Source organism: Lepidothrix coronata, unplaced genomic scaffold (assembly GCF_001604755.1).
Source record: "Lepidothrix coronata isolate B3197 unplaced genomic scaffold, Lepidothrix_coronata-1.0 Scaffold50, whole genome shotgun sequence".
NCBI lineage: Eukaryota > Metazoa > Chordata > Aves > Passeriformes > Pipridae > Lepidothrix > Lepidothrix coronata.
This window is the reverse complement of record NW_016690230.1, coordinates 1,601,740-1,626,195: the sequence shown is the minus strand read 5'-3', so window position 1 is coordinate 1,626,195 and position 24,456 is coordinate 1,601,740. Positions and strand designations below refer to the sequence as shown.

At 38.6% G+C, this 24,456-nt stretch overlaps 1 protein-coding gene across 4 annotated transcripts in view; it reads left to right on the top strand.

Moving 5' to 3' along the window:
• DIAPH3 (diaphanous related formin 3) overlaps positions 1-24,456 on the top strand; it is a 210,095-nt gene that overhangs the window by 5,383 nt on the left and 180,256 nt on the right. For 2 of the 4 annotated variants that reach the window (XM_017815367.1, XM_017815370.1), the window contains exons 2-4: positions 11,143-11,175; positions 20,464-20,637; positions 24,068-24,172. In XM_017815367.1, the coding sequence (XP_017670856.1) occupies positions 20,527-20,637; positions 24,068-24,172 (216 nt within the window). In that variant the 5' untranslated portion in view covers positions 11,143-11,175; positions 20,464-20,526. The remainder of the gene's footprint in view (positions 1-11,142; positions 11,176-20,463; positions 20,638-24,067; positions 24,173-24,456) is intronic. The other 2 variants (XM_017815368.1, XM_017815369.1) reach the window with 1 other exon arrangement.

The following is a 24,456-nucleotide window of genomic DNA, read 5'->3' as shown; positions in this document are numbered from 1 at the left end:
TAAAGAGTACCTAGAAATAACCAGTTTTTGTTTGGACTTTATGAAATTTCCAAGTATGAAGGCTAGGACAAACATATATTCTACAGGCCTTGTATCCATAGGATCAAGTAGGTTGGAAAAGACCTCAAGATCATCAAGTACAACCTATGACTGAACACCACCTTGTGTAGTAGACCGTGGTCCGGTCCAGTCTTAAACACCTCTGGGAATGGTGACTCCGCTACCTCCCTGGGCAGCCCATTCCAATGTCTAATCGCCCTTTCTGTGAAGAAATTCCTCCTAGTGGCCAACCTAAACCTCCCCTGGTACAGCTTGAGGCTATATCTTCCTGTCCTGGTGCTAGTTGCAGGGGAGAAGGGGCCAACATCCAGTTGTACCCAGCAGTATCCACCACAAGGAGAGCAGATGCATCCCTTGCTCATATTTAGGTGATGCACATTAGTCTTTGTTCAGCTGTCTCTGAGCTCACCTGCTCTTAGCTGTATTTGTTATGTGCTTACAAAAGAGACACTATAATACTTAACATATATTAGATTCCGAATCGTGGGTCATTTACCACCAACACCTGCGTCTCCTAGAACGCTTCCATCAACACTGTCTCCGTACAGTCCTGAACATCCACTGGTCAGATTATGTGACCAATACGTCTGTTCTAGAACAAGCAGCAGTCACAAGCATTGAGGCCATGTTGCTGAGAACACAGCTGTGTTGGGCAGGGCACGTCTCCAGGATGGAGGACCACCGCCTCCCTAAGATCTTGCTTTATGGTGAACTTGCCACTGGCTGCCGCAAGAGAGGAGCCCCAAAGAAAAGATACAAGGACTCCCTGAAACAACATCTCAGCCTTGGCCATATTGTTCATCATACCTGGTCTACTCTGGCCTCCAATTGGGAGGCCTGGAGACACACCATCTATAACGCTGCTGCTTCTTTTGGGAATGCATGCAGGATCACTCTCGAGGAGAAAAGACAACGCAGAAAGAATCGTGTCTTGCTGATACCATTCAAGGAGTCTTTCTGCTGTGCCTTTTGCAACCGGACATGCCTATCTCGCATTGGCTTCATTAGCCACCAGCGTGCTTGTAGCAAATGTGGGTGGAGCCCTCCCCAAATCTTCATTTGCGAAGCCTAGCCATGATATTAGATTCTTGATTCTAAAGTGTGTTTGTGTAATATTCAGTACTTGAGTGTCTGGCACTTGTGCACAGGTTCAAAAAAGATACCCAATAAGCGCTATCAAACTGTAGGCTGGCCAAACCTGTTCTGGAAGGTCATAACTTGCTCCTGGCATTTTATACTGTGGCTGCAGAGATTGCTGTTTGACCTACGTCACTGTGCCTTTCTCTATATGTTAGAATGGGTTTATATGAAACTGACCGAGTGCTGTTTGCTTGTCTTTATAAATGGCTGTGTTTCCACTGGGAGCACATGCATTTTAGTCGTGCAGGTGTCACGGCTGGATGTGCTTTAGTATTTGATCTGTGAGGAAAAAACTTACAGGGTCTTCCCAGTCTAAAAGGTTGGATAGTGTTACTGGTATATGACTTGATGGTTGGATTATTGCTCTGGTGAGTAGGAAACATGAATTTGTGTGTGTTTGAGACTGACAAGAGCACTGGGTCAAGAGGTTTTACTTATTACTGATACTTTAACTGCCAAGGTCTTATGTAAATAAGATGCTGCAATAACTTACCCTTTCCCCCCCCCTAATTATATGTTAAAACAGAAGTAGGGTGCTGCCATCATGTTCAGTTTTGCTAACCATGTGTTAGAATGGCAATACAATAGTTTATACAGAGTATAACCCTGCCAGATATGTTGTAAAAGCCAGTGAGAGTTTTTTCTTAGCTGAGATATGACTGTCTTTTTAGTGAGAGAAGGCCTTCTCTTTGGTGCAGATGAGCTCGTTTGATATATGTTTAGGCTTCCCAGGCTATGCAAGGGTCGTTTTGAGAATGTGCCAATGTAGGCATCTGCTGACTGGCTTTTTAAGGGCATAGTGCTGATTTTTGACCCAGCTACAGAAAATTAAGGGAGTTAAATTTGGGGTTCTGACTTAGTTTTGTAGGGCATATGTTCATCGTGTAGGTAGGTGTGGGATTTTTTAATATTTTATTTTATTTTGGCCTGTCCCTGTTTTCCTTGCCCAGTTTCTGAAACTCTTTAAGCAGGGCTGAGTGAGAATGCCCTTAATTCATGAGAATGCTTTGTCAAACTGCAAGTTTGAAAAGCATTTGGCCTTAGGCAGTAGTCCTGCTTTTTATTTTTAAATAATCTCTTAAAGATTTTGTCCTTGGATGTTGATAGAAGAGTGATGAATTACAGTTCTTCAAACCTGGATTGTGTTTCAGGTATGCTATTAACTCACTGGGTGACCTTAAGAAGAGCCAGAGTTGAATATTTCTTGAATAGAGTTCAGGATTTTGTCTCTGTCTTCATGTAAACTGTTAAATGGAATAGTTTACAAATGTGAGCTGTGGAATTTAGTGGTCAGTAAAAAGCAGCAGGCTGCTCCATGTCACAAAACCTAAGGAGCTGGTGGAGCTATGAACTATAGTCTCTAATCTCTGGCTTGTCCTGGCTAATAATTTCTGGAGGAGTAGCAAACACAGTGGTACAGGTAGAATTATTTTAATAGCTGGGCACATCAATCAGCTTCTTTGATTGGGGTGGTTCACTTGAAGGGTACTATGGGATCAACTTTTCATTCTATCGTTTCATAAATTTCTGCTCTGAGATATTGCAAGACAGAATATTTATCACTCAGGTATTAAATCTAAAATTGGCAAACTCTGCTTCCTGTCCACCTCCTGTTGTCTTACAAGACTGGTTTGTTTTTTTTTGAGACAGAGATCGTATATCTCCTCTCTTGCTCCCCCAAAAAAGTGAGAAGGATGGATTGAGTGCATCCTCAGTAAGTTTGCCGATGAAACTAAGTTGGGTTTGTCTGAGGGTAGGAAGGCTGTGCAGAGGGATCTACACAGTCTGGATTGGTGGACTGAGGTCAACAGTAAGAGGTTTGATAAGGCCAAGTGCTGGGTCCTGTACTTGGGTCACAACAACCCCATGTATCACTACAAGCTGGGGGCAGAGTGGCTGGAAAGCTGCCCTGCGGTAAAGGACCTAGGAGTGCTGGTCAACAGCCAGCTGAACATAAGCCAGCAGTGTGCCCAGGTGGCCAAGAAGGCCAATGGTATCCTGGCTTGTATCAGAAGCAGTGTGGCCAGCTGGACCAGGGCAGTGATTGTCCCCCTCTACTTGGTACTGGTGAGGCCACACCTCCAGTAATGTGTCCTGTTCTGTGCCCCTCAGTTCAGGAAGGATATTGAGGTACTGGAATGTGTCCAGAGAAGGATGAAGAAACTGTGAAGGGTCTGGAGCACAAACCTTATGAAAAGTGGCTTAGGGAACTGGGTTGTTTATTCTGGAGAAAAGGAGGATTGAGGGGGGACCCTAATTGTTCTCTACAACTACCTGAAAGGAGGTTGTAGAAGGTGGGGGTCAGTTTCTTCTCCCAGGTAACAAGCAATAGGACAAGAGGAAAGGGCCTCAAGTTATGCCACGGGAGGTGTAGGTTGGATATCAGGTAAACGTTCTTCCCTGAAATGTGGTCATGCATTGCAGAGGCTGCCCAGGGAAGTGGTTGAGTCACCATCTCATGAGGTATTTACAAGACACATAGATCAGACACTTAGGAATGTGGCTTAGTGATGGACTTGATAGTTTATGGTTGGAGTTAATGTTCTTAGAAGTATTTTCTATTTTTGTCACAGAATCACAGAATATTCTGAGTTGGAAGGGACCCACAAGAATCACTGAGTTCAGCTCTTAAGTGAATGACCCATACGGGGAGTGAACCCACCACCTTGATGTTATTAGCACCATGCTCTAACCAGCTGAGCTAATGGGTGTTAACTTGGTTGCATCTAACTCTTTCCGTAATGCTTCTTCAATGTAATTTTATTAGTTAAATTAGTTTTGCATCAGAATGCTTAAAGCCTACCTCTCACCCCTTAGTCTCTCTGTAATCTAGTCTTAGATTTGGGCTGTGGCCTTTTCTGTGTTTGGGATATTTACAATGCCATACCTCATGTTATCTCAACTTTATTTCTGATCTGCTGTACATTTGTCAAAGTAAATTGGCTGTTAGATTTATTGACCTCAATTAATTCAGATTGTGCAAGTGTAATTTTCCTCAGTGCACAAGGCTTGAAAATAAGTTCCAAGTTGAACCCTTCCAGTCAGTGCAACATATTGATCTGTCATAGCAGATATGCTAACTTGAAAAATAATTTGATTCCCTGACAAACCTTGAGGTGCAATTGGATTGCTGGTTGACAAAGGTGACATCATTAACATGTATCTCTTTTTTTTTTTTTTCCTTCTAAAGAAAATCCTGTTTAACTGAGGAAAGTACTGATTTTTAAAACTTGCTGCGTTCAAGGAGTGGTGGGGTGAGAAAGGCTCTGTAATCAACCACTATAACTGTTTGGTCTAATCAAGTGAGGCATTGAAGGACTGCCTTTCTGAATAAACTAGCTTCTCAGAAGAAGTAAATGAGTTTTAAACCTCAGTTTTCTCAGTTCTTTTGCAGAATCATTTTAATTTTTTTTTTTTAAGGAACGATCCTTAATTTTTAAGCACATATCAGCATGGCTTTGTTCAGCAGGTCCAAGGTTTAGAAGAGTGGGACTCTTAAAAGAGTAAAAGGTGTTCTAGATACTGTGGTACTTCGGCTTACTGGAAGCTCTTGCATTGACCCTTGTGGTTTAGGACCTTGTAAAAAGAGGAAATCTACTGAAGGATGTCAGAACATACCTGTTCTCTGTATGTACATCGACTGAGCAAGAAACTTTTGAAATCTGCTGGGGGAGGGTGGGTCAAAAAGCAATTGCTTGCCACTTCCTCTCCTTAATCTCCCTCCCCTTAGAAATGTTTGGAAATCATTACAGTGAGTGCTAGATTATATGACTTCCAACTGGACTTTACTGAGATTACATCTTGTAGACACTAGTCATCAAAAGATTGATTTCTAGCTCAAGTTGGAAGTGTTTCTATTAATCTCAGTATACCATTGACCTGTCTTCAGTGACTTTCAGGTTATGTTTTTGAGTTAGCTCTTTATGAAATTTATGAGTCAAGAAGGGTTTCTTGTTTACTCCAATCTGTTAAAAATAGACAAATTAACACTTGCATTTAACAGTCTGTAAATCAAAGAACGATGTAGTTAAGAGCAAAAGCACTTCCATTCCTCTGGCATAGAGTAGAAGGTAAGACCGATCTGTGTCAATATCTTTAATTACAAAGTGATTGAATTATTGCTGCAGTTATGCTGCAGTGTAAGACCTTGAATGTAAATTAGTCTTTTAAAGAAATGATTGCTGAACAGATGTTACCTGAAACACTTTATCGCAGCTTTGTAAAACTGTAAATTCCTCATGCTGTTATTTTTGTTGGCATGAATTAACGCTGTGGGTTATGATATTAAATTTTAGTGCTCTGTTCTAGCACTTTGTTATATGATCTTACCTGTTAGCACCAATATTGAGTTTAACTCATCAATGTCTAAAGAATATCACTGTGTAGAAACTGTTGTGTTAAGATAGCTTTGCCCTGATTACTTTCCAGACTGGTTTCCAAGCAAGAGAGAGTGTGTGATAAAGCCATTTAACTAAATGCTGAAGTAGTGTATTGGAAATTAAAAGCAAGAAATGCTGTGCAGTTTATAAGATGAGCTTACAGACTGAGGTAGCAAAATTACTGAGAATATTGTTACAAAGGAGATCCTAAAGTAATAGCATTCACTGTAGTCATCCAATTAACATTTCTCTAAGTCTACAGGTTTCCTTGCAATCCTTGCTTCAGTCTTCTACTTGTGTTTCTGCTGGAGAATATCCTTTAGGAAGAAACAGCTAGTGTTGAATCTTTTTTGTTGATAAAATTAATGGCAATAGGTTCTTCCTTACTTTCTAATTTAAAAAGGTACATAGGGGATTGTGTGATTGTATGTGCATTTCTAGTCTTAGTTTATCTTGTTTCAGTGTTCAGGCCCAAGTTGGCCAGTTCTTCTAAAACTCATTGTATCTTGCTTAAGCCCTCCTTTTTTCCATCTTTTTCTTTTCTCAAAGCTACATGCAGGCTGTGAGCTCTGTGTAATATATCAAAGATCCTATACATGTGTGTGATGGTTTTGAAGGGGTTATATGTGGGTTTGTTTCTTTGTTTTCATCTGCAAGGAAGGCAAACATGAAGATCTCAAAGGATTTAGATACTGTTCTGTGGGATTTTTAATTTTTTTGTAAATTGAAGTACTTCAGAGTGGTAGAGGGACATGCTGAAATTGTTTAGCTGCCTGAGATCCTGTTAATTTGCATACCTAAAACTCCTCTCATATTGGCAGGGGTGCATGGCGGTGTGCTTGTCTGTCTTCTAATTCCTTTTATGATCGACAAATCTCCTTCTGAACTATCCTAATTAGCTCCTTCATCTCTTCATGTTTTTGTGTCTGACTAGAAACAGGATGTCAGCATTCTTAAAATACTGTTAGTCTGTTTTTCAGTTTTGCATATCTACTTTCTACATGATAGACTAGAGGAATACTTGTACATAGCTCCTATGTTTTCAAAGCAATAATTTTATTATTCTGGAGTAGTTCATGGAAGACACAGAATAGCATATTAATATTTTCATCCATTGCAAGGCAGTAGCTGTAATCTTATTTTGTGTTTTTAGCAGTGACTGAATGTTATAGGAATATTACTTAAGCTAGATTTATTTACTTGCACGCCTGTATTTAAGGCAACCTGATCACTTGAGCAGAATATGTCTTCTCTGAACTGATATATCCAGGTCTGAAAATAGACAAATATTCCTGTGGTAGTAAGGCACTCCAGCTTCTACCTGGACTTTACTGGACTCCTGGGCTAGTTGTTTTTCCCTGTACTAGAAATGTGCTTGTTTTGTTTGACCTAGCAAGAATAAAAATACGCTCCTGTTCTTGAGTCACAACACCCCTCTAAATGTAACGCCATTAAAAGACCCAGTGTGGCAAGTAGTTTTTTTTTTTTGGTTAAGACTGCACATAATGTTTCACATCGCTGTGTCCCCTGTATCCTTGAATGCTACAGAAGATGAGTGAAGTTGGCAACTGATTTTACTTTGTACAGCCTTGTTGGAAGAGAAGGACTTGGTAAGGGAGAGGGGAAGAAGGTAACCTCAGTTCTTATGTTTTAACCAGCTCCTCTGACTGAGAAGTATTATTACATAAAATTCACCAAGTAAGTCTTTAGAGATGTCTTAGAGCGAGTCATTCAGCCTTTTAAGATTGGAGTGCTAAAAGATCTGAACATTAGGTTGTTTGCATGGAGTGTTTTCTCCTTTATAAAGAAATCTCCAAATACAATGTCACCAGTGTTGATATTAATGAGGCTTTTAGCATATACTTTCGACTAGACTTCACAACATTGTCTGAAAGAAATGGTGGTATTTTTACGCTCCTGTACTGTAGGTATCCAGTAAGATGAAGACTTAGAGAGGAGACTCATGTCTGTATATTGAGTTTGTTATACAATTATGGTGTCCTTAATTGGTTATGTGGTGGTCTTTTTTCACTAATTAGTCAGGTGACCTGGGTCAGTGAGGTGTTCTGATGTACAAAATAGGAAATTTTTTACCTTTACCACAGTAAATTCCATTGCTGAATTTTACAACTTAAATGAAAAGTAAACACTAGGTTGAACTATCCGACTGACTTCTGCCTTTTTCTAAGAAGAAAACCTGAATCCAAAATTGCCTGGTTACATGGATGTTGATGGTGTCTTCTACAGAGCAGTTGCAAAACATCCAAGTTCTTAAGTGGGAATGAACCTGATGTTGTTGCTTCCCCCATATTTTTAGTGGAATATACATGAGTTGGTGTGGTGGTTTGAAAAAAAGCCTTTCCCCGGGGGTATTGTTTTTAATACTGGACCAATTGAAAGCTCATGCGCCCTTGCGGAAATTACATACTCACAAAAATGGAAGAGGTTAATTTTAATTGCGTAGCTAGAAGGAGAAGCAGCCATGCTTTGAATGCGCCACGTGTGGCGTGGGGCCGGGGGGCCGGGAGCAGCACAGCTACTGAGAGAAGCCCCCTGAAGCTAGCGACCGAGGGGGACCCCGGAAGATCTGGGAGATTTCTGGGTTGGAGCAGGCCAGGCAGACTAGCCATGACCCTTTGGAGAGGCGGCCGCAGCATACAATCATGTAAGTGCCGAGGGGAGTCTCCCCCCTGGGTTTGGGGGAGCCCATGGCCCCCCACTGTCCTGGCCCAGCCAAGACTGTGGGAGTTAAACTCCCCAGGAGTTTTCAAGCCGACCTCACCGCCTTTTCCCACCGTGGTGGGGAGGAGTGGTGAGAAGCTGGCTGGACCCTGCAGCAGCAGCGAATTGGACCAGTGAATCCGAGAACAGAGCAGAGGGAGAGAGAGAGTCAGTTGGACTCAGTTCTAGGGTCAGAACTTGAACTAAACTAAAAGCCTTAGAACTCCTTGACCCCGGGGAGGAGGGGTGGAAATCTCCAAGAATTTGTTCCCCGGGGGCGGGAATCTCCATGAAGCAAGAGCAGGGGATAGATTTTAACCTCTTGCATTTCATGCTGCAGAAGAAAGAACTCTAGCTGCGACAAATCAGAACTGCTGCCTTAAAAATAAGAGACACTTACCAGTGCCGCAGAAAATTAATTTGGAAGAGCTGTGGCCTGAAAGTGAAAAGAGGACTTGTCCTTTCTTTCTGGACTCTTTTTCGAAGGAAAGGAGAGATGATCTATGTATATATATTGTTTCACCATAGAAGAGATAGTTAAAACTGTTAAATATATATGTATATATATGTATATATGTTAATAATAAATTGTAATATATTTCCCTCCCCCATACTAAGTTGTGCGTGTCTGAAAACTTCTTCTCTCTCACATTAGAAAAAATTGTAGCAAACCTTTTAAAATTAGCTTTTTTTTAAAATTCCTGTTTTTCAAACCACTACAGTTGGACATGAATCCTGAATTTCCACCTCAAAGCACAGAATGCAAGTGGTTTTCATTATAAGCAGATTACATAGTCTCCTACTTTGTTAGGGGAGCTTCACAATGGTATCTGTGGTTTGCTTAAGGCTTAGTGATTTAAGTCATCTGTATGAAAAAGGAATAAATTTTTATGTTCTTCACTACCTAGTTGCAGTGAAAGACCATATGTTGGTGTTTTCTCTTGCAGCTTCACTCACTTAAGGACAGAGGTGTTATACCAAAACTTGCTAACTGCCAAGTCACAAGCTTTTGCAAGTACACAAATTAAAACTCATACTGTCTTGGTAGCTATTTAGTAGAATGGGAAAAACAAGTATTAAAACCCAGCTCCATGGCAGTGTGTGGGGCAAAAGTCTGATCTACCTCTGCAGCAGGAGAACACCAGTGGGAAGATTGAGATGCAAGTCTTAAGTCTCCTGACTGGATTGAAATATTTTCACTTTGTTGTTGTTTTCATTTTTTAGAAATCCTTACCTATTAGAACATGGAATGGAATTGTCATAAAAGTTCAGTACTAACCTGGCTTCAATTTTTTTTTATTTTTATAGTAGAACTTAAGTGTGTCAATGAATATTGTATTTCCTTACACCTCACTTGCTTTTTAAACTTCATAACCATTCATCAGATGCTTCTTCCTCAGTTTCTTGACAATATTCGGAGTAGAGCTATTGTATGATAATATTCAACTTAACACAAATTGTTCTTCAGTTCTGAGAGATGAATCAGAGAAGATGTCAGAAGTAATAATTGTAGAGTCACGGAATTGTTAGAGGTTGGAAACTACCTCTACATTATCATTAACCTAGCACCACCATGTTCACCACCATGCCCAAGTGCCACATCTCTGCATGCCTTTTGAATGCTTGCAGGGATGGTGATTCCACCAGTTCCCTGGGCAGCCTGTTCCAATGCCTGACTACCTTTTCAGTGAACAAATTTTTACTAATATCCAAGCGAAACCTCCCCTGGTGCGACTTGAATCCATTTCCTCTTGTCCTATTGCATGTTACCTGGGAGAAGAGACTGACCCCCAACTCGCTGTAAACTCCTTCCAGGAACTCGTAGAGAGCGATAGTCAAATATTGTTGACTTGGTGAAGACAAAACAAGAGTTTCCAAATATGATTAATTTGTATATAGCCGTTGACAGTTGCTGTAGTTGTTGGCAAGCTTTGCACACTAGGCAGTGAGGGGAGTCTAAGAAGGGGTAAGAGTCTGTCTGACTAAGTATGTGACTTCACATTCTTCAAATTTTCCTGCCAAGTCTGTTCTCAGACTCATCATAAAAACTATATACAGAATCCCTGCAACACTGACTCATCAGTCACCAGTGTTCTGTGTTGCTCTTGGTTTTGTGCAAGAGCTGTACATTCTGACACTTGCTGTGTTTGCAAATGTGCAGTGGAGAGCAATGTTGGTTCAGGATCTGCTGTTTTGAGTGACCTATAGATTTTTTGGATGTTACTATTATTAAATGCTTATGTTGGTTTCTGCTTGTAACTTCATGCTCTGCTTGCCACAGAGGTGTTGCTTAAGAGTATTCAACAGTATTGCAACTTGAGTGTTGCAACTTGACAGATGGTTTTCAATTCATGAGGAGCTCCATTTTCTTCTGTTGAATTTAAAATCTCTGGACTGATTTGTTGTGTCCCACAGCCATCTCTAGAAGACACAAGTCTAGGAGACGAATTATGTGCAGGTCATCTGTTCTAGTATATTTAGCTATAAAATATAATAAAACACAACTTGTTTCAACCTGTGCTTGGTTTATATTCTTCTGATATTATTCTGTCTGAGGATCAGATTGCAGATTTTTTTGACTCCACACTCTATTCCCTGTATGACTTGCTGTGCCCTGGACACCAACAAGGTGCAACTTGCTGGGAAACTATTACTTTATTTCAAGTGTCAGGATGCAACACTGTTTAACTTGCATCTAATTTTGAATAAAAGTAACTGTAACGGAGTATAACTGAGATTTGGGGGTTTGTATTTTGGTTTGTTTGGTTTTGTTTGTTTGTTTGTTTGTTTGTTTTTTTAACTGCACAATTGTGATGTGACTGGTTTCCTGTTTGATTTACAGCACTTAAATATCAAGACACTGACAGATGATGTGGTAAGACAGCTTAAGTTTTGCTTTGGCTATGCTAAGCAAATAACCTTACTGCTAATGCAATAGAAATAACCTTACTCATACAAGAAACTATCTTAATTTTGAAGTTAATTTAGTTAATTGGCAAAGTCTCACTAAACTAGTAATTACCTGTAACATAGTGCAAGTAGCAGAAATGTATGGATGGCTTTGAATGCTCTAATCGTGACTAAATGAGCTGGACTTAGGTAATTGTGCCAATTTACACGTGCCAAAGTTAGGATATCTTTGATTGCATGTTTAATATTGAAGTTACTTAGGCTGCATGCTAGCTTAAAATGATGTGTTTAACAAAGTAACAGTTGCTTGTGAAACTCACTAATGCTTGTTCAAACCATGATAGGTATGTTCAGTGCCATGCCAACACTGTTTCTTGAACTTAATGAGAGATGAGGTTCTGCAACTGATCACAAAGCAGATTTTTTTTCTTTTGCTCTTGAAGTTACCGATTTCATTGCCTCTACTATTCTTTTTTAGGTAATATTTTTTCTTAATATACATAATTTTACAATGTCTTTGAAATTGTCTAGGAAGTCATGTTCTGTCATCACTTAAAGCTCGGCTGTTATGACCGGTGCTATACAACTTCTTCCAAAGTACTTCTGTGTGTAACTGAGAGCTTCAGTGCAAATTTGAGTGAGATTTGAGATACAGCAGTGAGATTTGTGCTGGACAGTGTGTCACACATGCTGAGAAACACGGCTGTTTCCTAGCTTAGGAACCAGTCACCAGGCTATTGTTGATTGGGTGCGCAAATTTAGTAGTGTTGAGTGTGTTGCCTCCACCTATAATTCTTATATTGACTTAAATCTCCTGTTTCTATTTCTTTAGCAGAGATTCATTGGGTGGAAATGATCATTAAAAATTTAAGCCTGACAGGTTGATAATACAATGTTGATTCTATATATATATATATATTCTATCTATATGTGTTTATCTTGGAGAGCTAAGGAAGTATTATCAGTCCTCTCAAAGCGAAAGTATTTTCTGGTAACCAAAACTTAGATTTTGGTAGTGTCATGTAAGGGTTATTAAGTCTGGATGCATGAGATTTTGCTGCTTGTTTTTGTGAGGTGCTTATCCTCCCTCCGCCGCCCCTTGTTAAAAGGGCTAGCTTGCTGCATTATTGCACTTCTCCTTTATATAGCTTATTGGACTTGTCCAACTTGTAATGGTAGCCCTAAAATGTCAGCAGGTTTATTGTGGTTTTTCAGCATAATGACAAAGAGCCTGATAGTTCTGTAGTAAACAGTCTTCTCCCCAACTCCTTAAATTTCTCAGAGCGCACTAAAGGCCCATTCACAGACTAAAGAAACATCATCTGCAGAGTAGTACCAAATTGTTCATATGTATATTTATTTTTAAAAAGGGAAATGACAGCTATTTAGTAAAAGGCTAACAGTAAAAAAACCTACAACACCACAAAATATGAGATATTTTTTAATACCTTCAAAGGTGGGTATTCTGTTTATTCGCAACATCATTTTGGAATGAAGGTGTGCTTTCCAATGGACACTTTTTTCCTTCTATCTCAGTTTTATGTTGCTTTAATCTTTCTGTGTCTGATTCTGGAAAACAGCAAATAATACTACGTATCTCTTTTGTTCGACTATTTTGTAGTTTTGGGCAACTTAAACGTGGCTTAGAGCAGGGCAGTTTTTATATTTCATAGCAAGGATGAAAACTGGGAAATGTATTTACTCCAAATTCCTTTTATAACAAGGATGAAATTTGTAGTAAGAGAAGATTAAGAAATCTAAGGTTTAATATTACTTGATTTTGTAGCTTTCAACTAAATAATATATTTCCTTTCTTGTCATGGGCATTTATTTGCATATTAACTTGCTCTCTGCTGCATTATGCTTTATAAAATACTCATATTTTATTATTCCCGGTCTGTTTCTTACAAATACAGTGTTGTGCAATGGTGACCAGGAATGGTTTTTTTGCTTTTAAATTCAGGTAAATTAGCAACATGTTGGGAATCTAAAATGCAGACTACTTTTCAATGTTTGAATTGTATTGGATTATTTGTAAGATGCTGATGAATTGTCTGCTTTTAGTGGCAAATCCTCATTTCGTTCAGAAACACCTTGCTTTTTACACAATCAACACATACTTCTTTTAGCTTGTTTATTTAGAAACTACAGAGACAGGAATCATATTCCTACTTCACTGAGGAGTGGCAAGTACCTGAAACATTATCTATCTTCAAGGTCACTGTGGAAGCAAACCTGTTTTCTATCTCAAGTGCTCCACATTCCAAGAATCACAGAACCATCAATGTTGGAAGAGACTTTCAAGATCATCTAGTCCATCTGTCAACACAGCACCACCATAACCACCCTTAAACCATATCCTCAAGTGCCACGTTCAAGTGCCTTTTGAACGCTTCCAGTGATGGTGACTCCACCACCTCCCTGGGCAACTTGTTCTAATGCCTGACTACTCTTTCATTATTTTTTTTTTTTCTAATACCTAATCTGAACCTCCTCAGGCACAACTAAACCCATTTCATGTCCTTTCACTTGGTCCTGCTGGCCACATTATTTGTGATACAGTCCAGGATGTCATTGCCCTTCTTGTCCACCTGGACACACTGCTGGCTCATGTTCAACCAGCTGCTGACCAGCACCTGCAGGTCCTTTTCTGCTGGGCAGCTCTCCAGCCACTCTGCCCCCAGCCTGCAGCACTGCATGGGGTTGTTGTAACCAAAGTGCAGGATGCAGCACTTGGCCTTATTGAATGACACACTGTTGTCCTCAGCCCATTGGTCCAGATTGTCAGGTTCCTCTGCAGAGGAAGTGGTTTGGTGAGCTCTTTTGTCAGATCCCTCATTATTCTCAGTTGCGTTCCATCCAGACCCATGGACTTGTGGGTGTCTAATTTGGATAGCAGATCACTAGCCATTTCCGTCTTGGATTATGGAGGCTTCACTCGGCTCCTCATCACTAACTTCCAGCTCTGGAAGATGGGTATCCTGAGCACAGCTGGTTTTGGTATTAAAGACTGAGGTAAAGAAGGCATTAAGTATCTCCTTTTTGTTATCCCGCCAAGGGTGGAGGCTCTCTGGAGCCCTTCTTTTGCTGCCAGTGTATTCAAAGAAACTTTTTTTCTTGTCTTTAACCACAGTTCCAGTTTGCCTTTGACTCTTCTAATTTTCTCCTTACATAACATAACCTCACAATATCCTTGTAGTCCCCCTGAATTACGGCTCCTCCTTCCAGAGGTAAAACAGTCTTCCCCTTCCACCCCCCGAGTTCCAGCCTAAGTTCTCTGTTAAACCATGCTTGTCTTTTTATCTGCCAGCTTGTCTTACAGCACATGGGGACAGCCTGCCTGTATCTTTAAAATTTCCTTCTTAAAAGATGCCTAACCTTCCCAGGCTCCTTTACCCTTTAGGATTGACTCCCAAGGGACTCTGTCAGTCCATGTCCTAAACAGGCTAAAGTCTGCCTGCCAGAAGTCCAAGATGGCATTTCTGCTGGCACCCTGCCTTAATTTCACCCAGAAGGGAGAACTTGTGGTCACGGTGCCCAAAATGGCCACCATGCACCATATCACCCACCAATCCTTCTCAGTTAACAAACAACAGGTGTCTTGTCATAGGCCAGGAGGGGATTCACCCAGAGCAGGGACCTACCTCCATTCCCCTGATTTCTTATGTCCCATCCTGCCTGTTGGGGAGAGGGTAGGGGATCTTCTGCTTCCTGAGGTGCAGTTGCCTGGTACGTGTTCCTCAGGCTTGGCAGAGAGAGTGGCTCCAAATATTTTGTAAGGCTCATAAAGGTTAAGAAAACCTGCGTATTAACAGAATTTTATTAAAAGTTATCTTATGTAGACAAAAATGAAAAGCATAATAAAATTCTTTATGGCATAAAATTATACTGATTTCAGAACAACTGCTTTAAAGATAAGGAAGGCTGTATAATTTTCAGTATACAGTGAAACAAAATTCAGTGTGAAATATTGTGTGCTTATTTCAGTTGTGACTGTGCACAGGCCTAAATTCTGTAAATTTTAGAATAGTAAAATCATCTCTGTGAGATTGAGCATGCTAGGAATAAGAAGTTATTTAATCAAAGGGATTCTTCTGTGAACCTTGGTTTATGCAAGTCTTGCTCTTCCTAAAAGCTCTACTGCTACCAGTGGTATTTCTCACATAGTAGGAAGTGAATCTTGTAGAGCAATTTGACTGTCAAAGGAAGGTTGTACTTTTTTAATCTTCTGGAGCTTCAAGTAGGAAAAAAATTTTAAGAGGTCTTTGACTCAGTCATTGGAAGTAACTTTGATCTTCTGTGAAGTATTTCTGCTAGTCAGGGAAAAGAGTGGGTTGCTTTACATTCCAAAGATACTGAAATAAATTGTTGCAACCCAATTTCTCCTGTCTGTTCCCCATCTACTGAGAATTATAATAACTTTGAATGAAGACACAGGATTTGTTCCACTTTGTATTCTCCTTTCTTCCCTCCTATGTCGTTAATGTTCTGCTAAGTCTTTATCATTTGTCAGCATCAGGGTGTTAGAGCAGACTTTCATGACTGAGCTGTTGGCTTCTGTAATTAAAATGACTGGCAAAATGTCTGGGAGATTGAGCTGTGCTGTAGTACTCGAGCAGATTTTGCAATGTGAAATTGTGTTTACTGAGTATATAAATAGCAGGCAGGCAAAAATGTGAACTTGAAAATTGAGGGTGGCAAGTACTTTTTGTCCTATGTATCTATAAGGCAGAGTCACAAGGATGCTTGGAGAAAGAGCAGAAGCTGTTAGCAATACTCTTGGCTTTATGCCTTCAGTCAGGAAATAAATATTTTGTACCTGTATATTTCGTATCAAAACTCTGCTGATAGATTGTGCTTAGTGATCATCATCAGTGTCTTGATGGTCCATATATATATGTGAATGTGTTTCTTCATGAGAATGAGAGTGGGGAAGAAAGAACACTGTTCAGTACTTCTAGTAACAGTTTAGGTTAAACCATAACAATTCTGGAATCCTGTCTCTTCATAATGAAGTATCAGAAGTTTTGTCCTCAGAAAGAGAACCTGGGGGAGAGATACCTTCCTACATCTTCATCTTCCTTCCTCCTCCAGGCTGATTACAGTAGCATTTGAGAATTTTAAAGATTTTGAATATCTTTTGAATACCCTTGAAACTAACCTGGTCCTTTTGCTAGGAGCCAGCATGTTGCTGCATATAGTGCAGGTCTTGTTTAAGGTCAGACTATTAATTAACAGCATCACCCAGAGATCTACCCAAAAGCTGGATAGTTTGGGGTGGCGGGGTCTATGGGATAGCATAGGCCAGTAGCTAGGGCAGTGGACACCTCCAATGTGTGTGCACCTCGCCTCTGAACAAGTGCATAATCCAGAAAAACTAGTAAAACATTTGAAAAAAGTGTGCTGTCACCCTGATGCTCCAGAGAGGACCCAAATCACTGCAACCTGTTGAACTGTGGCCCAGGCCTATTGAGCTATGTTCAACATTCTCAGGGGGAAACGAATGTCTCTGGATCTGACAATATAACAGCAACAGACCCTGCAGCTACTCCAACCACTGTGGTGGATGTGGCTACTTCAACCCTGGCAACAAACATTGCCACTGAAGCAGAGCAACATCATGTGCCAGTGTCAGTTCTGTACACAAGCAGAAAAAATGTACACAAAAGTCACCCTGTAAAAAAGCTTTAGCAAAGATGATCAAGGGGGACAAGGAGGTAGGAGAGGGCAGAGAGGATGAAGAAGAAGGGCCATCACATGCCATTGCCAAGGCAATCACTTTCAGTGATAATGAATGTGTTTTTATTCAGGCGCGTTCTGGATTTTATTTTTGAGGAATTTCCTAATATAGCAATAGGTGATTTTATGTGGTAATTAAGGGGGAGATGAGGGAGGCAGGGTGGCATTCCTGCATGCATAGCAGCTCTGTTATGAGGTGATGTCTTGATAAGCTGTAGAGCTAACAAATAGTCTAGCAGTAACTTATCCATTAATTCCTGCATTATCTAGTAAGTTCAATAGTGCTATTGTCTTACAGAAAATCATATAAGTCTTCACTAAGATCAAAATGAGAACCCAAATAGATGTACTCTCTAGGGACCTGATCAGAAAGTGTGATGAGCCAGAAAGTTTGTATTGTGGATTGCTTTGTTTTTTCATGGCCATGGTGTGTGAATAAAATCACTTTCTTATTTCATAGGCTCTCAGTGGAATAATAGTGAGCACATGAAATAAGAAGGAAATAAAACTTTACCATTCATCCTGTGATGGTTGCTTCATTTTGGCTCATACGGGTATTGTTCTTATTGTCCTAAAGCACTGTTCCTGGATGGGTCTATATATATTTATTGGTAAAATAAATGCGAAAAAAGACAGAGATTTCTAGAGAAGATACAAGGTCAAACTGGCTTTAAACTGTAGTGGAACTTTGTATCAGAGCTAAGCTTAGCTATTGCCCGTTGGTTAGCCTGATTTAAAATGTTTTGTTGTAACATGGAAGATTATTGAACTTTTTTTCACCATTTCATCTTCTGTGCACTTGGATCCCCAGCAGCATCAGTGGTAGATTTCATTACACCCAAGCAATGAAATTTCTATTCTTTCTGTATAGTGCTTTCTGTGGACCATGAAATTATTTGCCTGTATGGAATATTGAGAGGTATAAACTTTTTTGAAGCACTATCAATGTATAATTCAAGAGGGAAATGTATGTAGAATATCCTCACTGTACTGCTGTGCAAGTCTTGTTGTGAATTTCCTTTTATTAATGTTTGGGAATCTTCTTTTAAGACTGCATTGTTTTACATTATTCAAAGTAATTAGTTTGACACATGTTTAAATGTGCTTATAATCCTATTATCTCAATTTGTCTTACATGTTCTGCCTGATTAAATATATTCCAAGAGTGTGCTTCCCTCCTCTAGGACAAGTGGTATAGGATTTGTTGAATAGAGGGAATGCGAACGTTATGGCCTGATGTGTAATGATGCAAAACATCTACTATACAATCTGATATTCAGGAGAAGCCTAAAACCAAAACATAACCTAAAAATGGGAACAACTGAAATATTCCTTTTCAAGGAGGAATGGGCTCTCATCCCTGAATTAGTGCTGTCTGTTTATAGTGGAACTCTGGTACTACATGAGCTATTACATGGCAGAGACCAGGGTGGTTCTGCCTGGCCAGAACTGCTATTGTTGCTGCTGTGTGGAGCAGGAGAAGGAAGAGGAGACACTTGGGGAACACAGATTATGAGGAAGGGACTGAGATTTTTTCAGGCGAGATTGAAAAAGCAGTGTAGGGTACAGCTCTGTAAAACTTAATTTTTTCTCTGTTGACTGATCGAGGGGCTGAAATCTGTTATTTCAGCCCAAGTGTCTTCCCTTTACATTTGCTTCAAATCTGTGTATGAACCATCTTCAAATATAATGGTTTGTTTCTTAGGTTATCTACTTTATAATGGACATGTGGGGCTGAGAAGCTACTGGCAAACTCCTTCTTTGGAGGAGGCGGGCTGCCTTTCATCAATGCTCTGTGAAAGCCATTGCTTTAGAAGGAAAATCTTGTATAATATGATTTTTGTGCCATTCCAGTCTAGTCATTTCAGTTTGCATTTCTGGCTTCATCCCCCTATGCTTACTGTAGACTTCTGATTTTAAAGGCAGAAAGGGAAATTGCTTTCTAGTCAAGATGTAAGATGGTTTTTTCCACTGATGACTCTATATTTCACTTCCACTGATGTTACTCTCCCTTTTGCTTTTGTTGCATTCTCTTTCTTCCTGTGTCTTGCCAATGTAATTATTCCTGTAGAGTGTGCTTTCCTCATTGCCTGCTGGTTTGATGGGACACTGAAGGGCCTCATCATCCATGCTGAGCTCTTTTATGTTTATGCTATATTAATTTTCTGCTTTTGCATGTTCTACAACCATCTGTATGTAAGTGGCTTACAATCTATTTCTATGTTCCAAAAACTGTTCCTTTTCAATTTTGAACAGGAAAAATTAAAGTCTTTTTGTTTTCTTCTATACCTCTCTTCTTGGATTACTGATAGTCAATTCTTGCTCTGATTAGAGTGTAACACTTGTACTCAATTTTTGCTACTAATTTTATTTGCTCTCTCTCTCATCTTAATTCCACAGATGCTATAATAATTTGACTTGCTATTTAGTTTGGTAACTTTGATGTACTTATTAAGTGATAACTCAAGATACTTATCTTAAAGATGTATTGAAGCCTCAATATTTTTGCATAGCATTTCAAGATATGTCTATTGATATGGTTGAAATCTTGTTCAAAATCTCTTATGCATCAAATGTTACTGTAACTTCTGTGTTGACAAATGTTATACTGGTGTTCACATCTGTTCAAAAGGCTGCTACAAAGATGATTAAGATTTAGTGCATCTCATTACATATGTCAGCTGCTTTTGCGTTGTTGATCCTTGTGTGTACATTAAAACACACACGCTCTAGCACTGAATATGTGTGAAGCTTCACTTAGCAAATCTTTATGGAAAAGTTGATAAATATCTAACCATTTAAAAGCCCCACAACCAAAACCACTTTTTGAAGGAGTTTTTTTGTCCCTTGAAAGAGTAACACCAGAGCAATTGACTTGGGCTGTTGATTAGTCATAAGGATTATTCATGAAATCATAAGTGTTCCCTACTTAGCATTAATAAAGGAGTTGAAAGTTTTTATGCTTCTCCTAAATGAATTTCTAAATAATTGGAACAAAGAAAGGCACTAAATTTTGTATAACATGATGGAAATTAAACATAAATAGAACAGTGTCTTAGTTATGCTAACTTGTCTTTTAATAACAAATAGTTTCTTTGCATATCTATGTACTCTGTTGCCATGTCAGGAGTACAGCTGTTTCAGAGTGACAAAAACAACTTCTAAACTATGTTTTTGGTAAATAAGCCTGCTTTCTTACATTCTCCATGTAATGATTGGAAAGAATTCTTCATAAATTGGTTTTGTATATATCTATTCCTCCAAACTTTCTGTAAAATTGTTGTGTTCTGCACAATTTCTCTATAACATAATGAGATTCTGGTCTGTTAACTCAAGTGCTAAGGCCACCGACTGTTATATGTATCTTTAGGAAAACCCTCAAAAATAAGACAGTTAAATAACAGGCAAGGTACCAGAGAAAAATAAGGGTGTTTAGCTTCCAAGAACACGTATGGTAGTTAGGGTTATATAAAATGAAGCGATATGTGATATGTTATACCTTTTATGTTTTCAGTTGGATAGATTTGCCAGTATAAGAATTCCAAAAAGTAAAAAAGAAAGACCTCCTCTACCACATATGAAGCAGTCGCATTCTACAGATTGGTCATCCACATCTATGGATCCAGAGGATTTTGCTCCAAAACCACTGTCGGAAAGAGAAATCATAGCACTGTTTGAAAAAATGATGGTAAGAGTCTTATACTCATTTGTTTTACTTGAAGAATTACAATGTGGCTAATTGATAGGCAGAGCCCTCTTTTGTGCAGGTGTTCTAATCTTTACATGAATTATTAATATTGTTGGTGTTGTGAGTTGTAATTATGTGATTAGAGTGTTTCTCAGGGAATAAATTATTGGAATTATTTCTACAAACTTTTGCTCCAAGTTTATTTAAAATGGAAATTAAAGGTTTCTAATTATTGGAAGTGAGATTATGCAACACATTTTGAGGAGGATCAAGAAATGGGGAATCCTGCTTCCTTTTAAGATGACCTGAAACTTTTACGAAGGGATTTTATGCCTCTAAATGTCACAGCAGGATTTTGGTCTGAATTTATATTCCATGTCACTCTTGCACAAAGTAAAGACTTAAGGTTCTTGCCTCCAAAGCAACATTTATCTGCAAATGCAGTCTCAAATTTGCTTCTTTCCTTAGCTGTCATTGTTACTGTGCTACAAAAGAGCAGTCACAAAGGTCATGTGGCATTGGTACCACCTCAGTAGGTTGAATATTTTTATCATGATGATGACATTTTGAGCAACTGAAAACTAAACATGAAATGGCCATGAGAAAAGAGTGACTGCAATCTGAAGAGCACAAGAGAATGTTAACAAGGAGAGTAATACCTAGATTATTATTTCTTTCTCTGTCTCACAGCAAGTAACAAGTAATTTTCAAGAAACACAAAGGGACTACCAGAGGCAGGGATGTGGAGGAAATGAAATGTACTATGAGAGAAGTACCTGTGTGGAATTTGTAATTCCTAGTACTCAGTAATGGCAGCTTAGTTTTATGATGCTTTTGTAGAACTCTGGAGAACTTTGAGAGATAGCATTCAGGATTTATGTGGTTAAGCTGGTGAAGGAGAGGAGTAATTAACTGTATTAGCAACTTTTGTATTGGTACTCGTTTTCACATGGTCTATTTTTATTGGTATACCTTGGTATCTTGTTTCTCTTAGAAATTTCATAGTGAATCATAGTTATTCAAATGTTAGGAAATGGGACAGTTTTTTAATAAAACTTGAAGGTGTGCCTCCCTCCCTACACTCCCCTGTGTATAGGTTGTATTTCTCTGCCATTCCACAGAAATTCTGATACAGGATAGTCTGTGATGTTAATAGTATGCCATAAAAAATAGAAACTTTCATTAAATCCTCAGAAACCTACTATTGTGTGTCTAGGTAAATAGAAATGCTTATATCTATGGATCCTGAAGTAATTAATTCCAATTTTAAAATGACTTTACAAAAAATATGTTAAAGTAGTGATGACATCTGGAAAATTTGAATGCTTTCCTAGTTTCATTGATTAACACAGTACTTAAACTGTATTTGATAAGCTACTTTATCAGTGTTATTTTATCTATAACATGTACTACAGAAAGGATTTTTCAGATTATCCACATTTGAATGGACTGGAATTAAAGCTAGTTTAGTCACAGTAGATTACATAGCTAATTATATATTGTAGCCTCTAGTTTGCTGTTCTGATCAAATTAAGTGATTTGGGGAGGGTGGATTGGTGAATGTTGTAGGCAGACTTTTAGAGCTAATTTTGCACAAAATAAAAATAGTTAATGTAGTAGTATTGAAGGGAGAAGTTTTTAAATTCTGAGGGTTTACTGAACTTTGGGTTTTTCTGGATGCATACTGCTTCCTTGTCCCAATATTCTATGCAGTGGCATCCTGTGTGGTTTTGGTAATAAAAGTTATGAAAGAGCTCATAAAACCAGACAGTTAAAGCTAATAATTAATGTCATTGAGTGCTATTAGGAAAATATCCATCATTCTTATTTTCCAAGAGGAAAAATCACCTATGGAGTATATTTTAATTATTTAAGAAATATAAGGATGGAGTTGAAGTATTTTATAAACTCAGCCACAACTGATTTGCCACTTGCATTGCTGAATGCTTCTAATCAGTATAAATCAATTGTTTTAATGATGTTTCATTTGTTAAAAACAAGAACAAGGAAATGACTTTTTACTGCACACACAGAATATTTCCTATAGATTACCTTGCTGTTATATCTGGGATTATGGAATACAGTTTGTGGTGAAAGATTTGTTAGTTCTTGGTGGTTTTTGTTATTAGAAGTTAGATATTTTTATTTAAGTTCAGCAGTTACTTTTTGGAGCACCTAAAAGAGCAAGTCTGAAAGAAACTGCTTTAAACAGAAGAATGAACTTTGCAACTTCTATAGGATAACGTGAAAAGCTTTTCTGTTTGTTCAAGTTAAGTTCACCAAAATTAACTCTATCCAAACTGAAACTAGGACAGTGGTCAAGCATTTTCTGCAATGGCTTCTCACAGCTTGGATTTATACAAAACTAAATGTTTCAAGGAACTGTGCTTGATTCTATTCTACTCGACATGAAAACTATATTGAAAGACAAGGAAACTTTCGTTTCAGTGTAGTATAAATTCAAAGGTTTGTCTGTGGTGTTTGATTTCTGACTAGGTGAAATAACTTTGATATCATGATGGTTACCCACTGATTTTGTAGCATTGCTCCTGCCAAAGCTGGTGGGGATTCACCTTATGAGTCTAAGCTGAAAATAACTGCAGTAATTCTTGCTAAGCTTGGGTAATGCACATACTGTGTGCTTGTATATGTGTGTGCCAAAATTGTTAATTGTTCCTTAAAACTATTTTTAATTTTTTCACCTCCACAATGATAGGAAATGCCATTTCTCATAGATGTGCAACTGATTACAATGATCAGCACATTTCTAGGCTGGAACAGTAGAAGTCCCTGTGTCAGAAATGACAGTGAATAGCTACTGTGTGGGTTTGAGTATAGAGCCTCTGCTCTTTTTGACCTCTGGATTTTTCTTGGAGTGAATGAATTGTGGTGGAGTTTTGATAACAGTTGAAGGTGTTGATTTAATGATCAAATCTTTAAGAATTTGGGCCTTACATATTGCAAAGATGAATATTATTTTGTACTACTCTCAGTGCAAACCAGATTCTGCTGCCCAGGATCAGGAATTTGGGAATTGAGGAAGTGAATTATGGAACAAATTAAAATACCTAAGATACTGGTTTGAGGACACTTATAAATGTTTTGGGAAGTGTTAATAATGCTTTTCTGTCGTTTACTACATTGTCTGAAACTGTAGGTCATTTCTAAGAAGAGAGTGTGCTAATAATGACTGTGATGCACTTGTTAATCCCAGCATAGCTGACTGTTTTTTTTTCAGTCTGAGTTGAGGTTACGAGGGAAGGTGGATAAAGATATTTATGGTTTTGATTAACAACTTATGAAAAGTTATTTGTATAACAGCTTTCAGTTGCCTAAGTTCATATTTTTGTGTCTTTATTTTATTTATATCAGTCTCTCATATTTAAATCACTCTGTTGCTGTATGGCATTTTTTTCCTCTCTCATTCCAGGAAGATATGAATTTAAATGAAGACAAGAAGATGCCATTGAGAGAAAAGGATTTTAATACCAAAAAAGAAATGGTGATGCAATATATTAGCACTGCTTCAAAGTCTGTAAGTAAATGTCTCTGAAGTATACCAAAGTGACTTAATGATTACCTTATTTCCTATTGGAGGGAAAAAGTGATGCATGCATGCATGTTATATTCTTTTGACCAGCTGCCGTTTCTCACAATATGCTTTAAAAAGGTTTGTATTGATCTCATTATTTTACAAGGTATGATGGCAGATAGTCACTTGTATTTGAAGTGTGTCTTCTGTATACAAAACAGCATTTCTTTTTGGTAGAGAGGCGGCTATTAGTGGAGATAGAAAGATTCTATGGAAAACTTCTCACA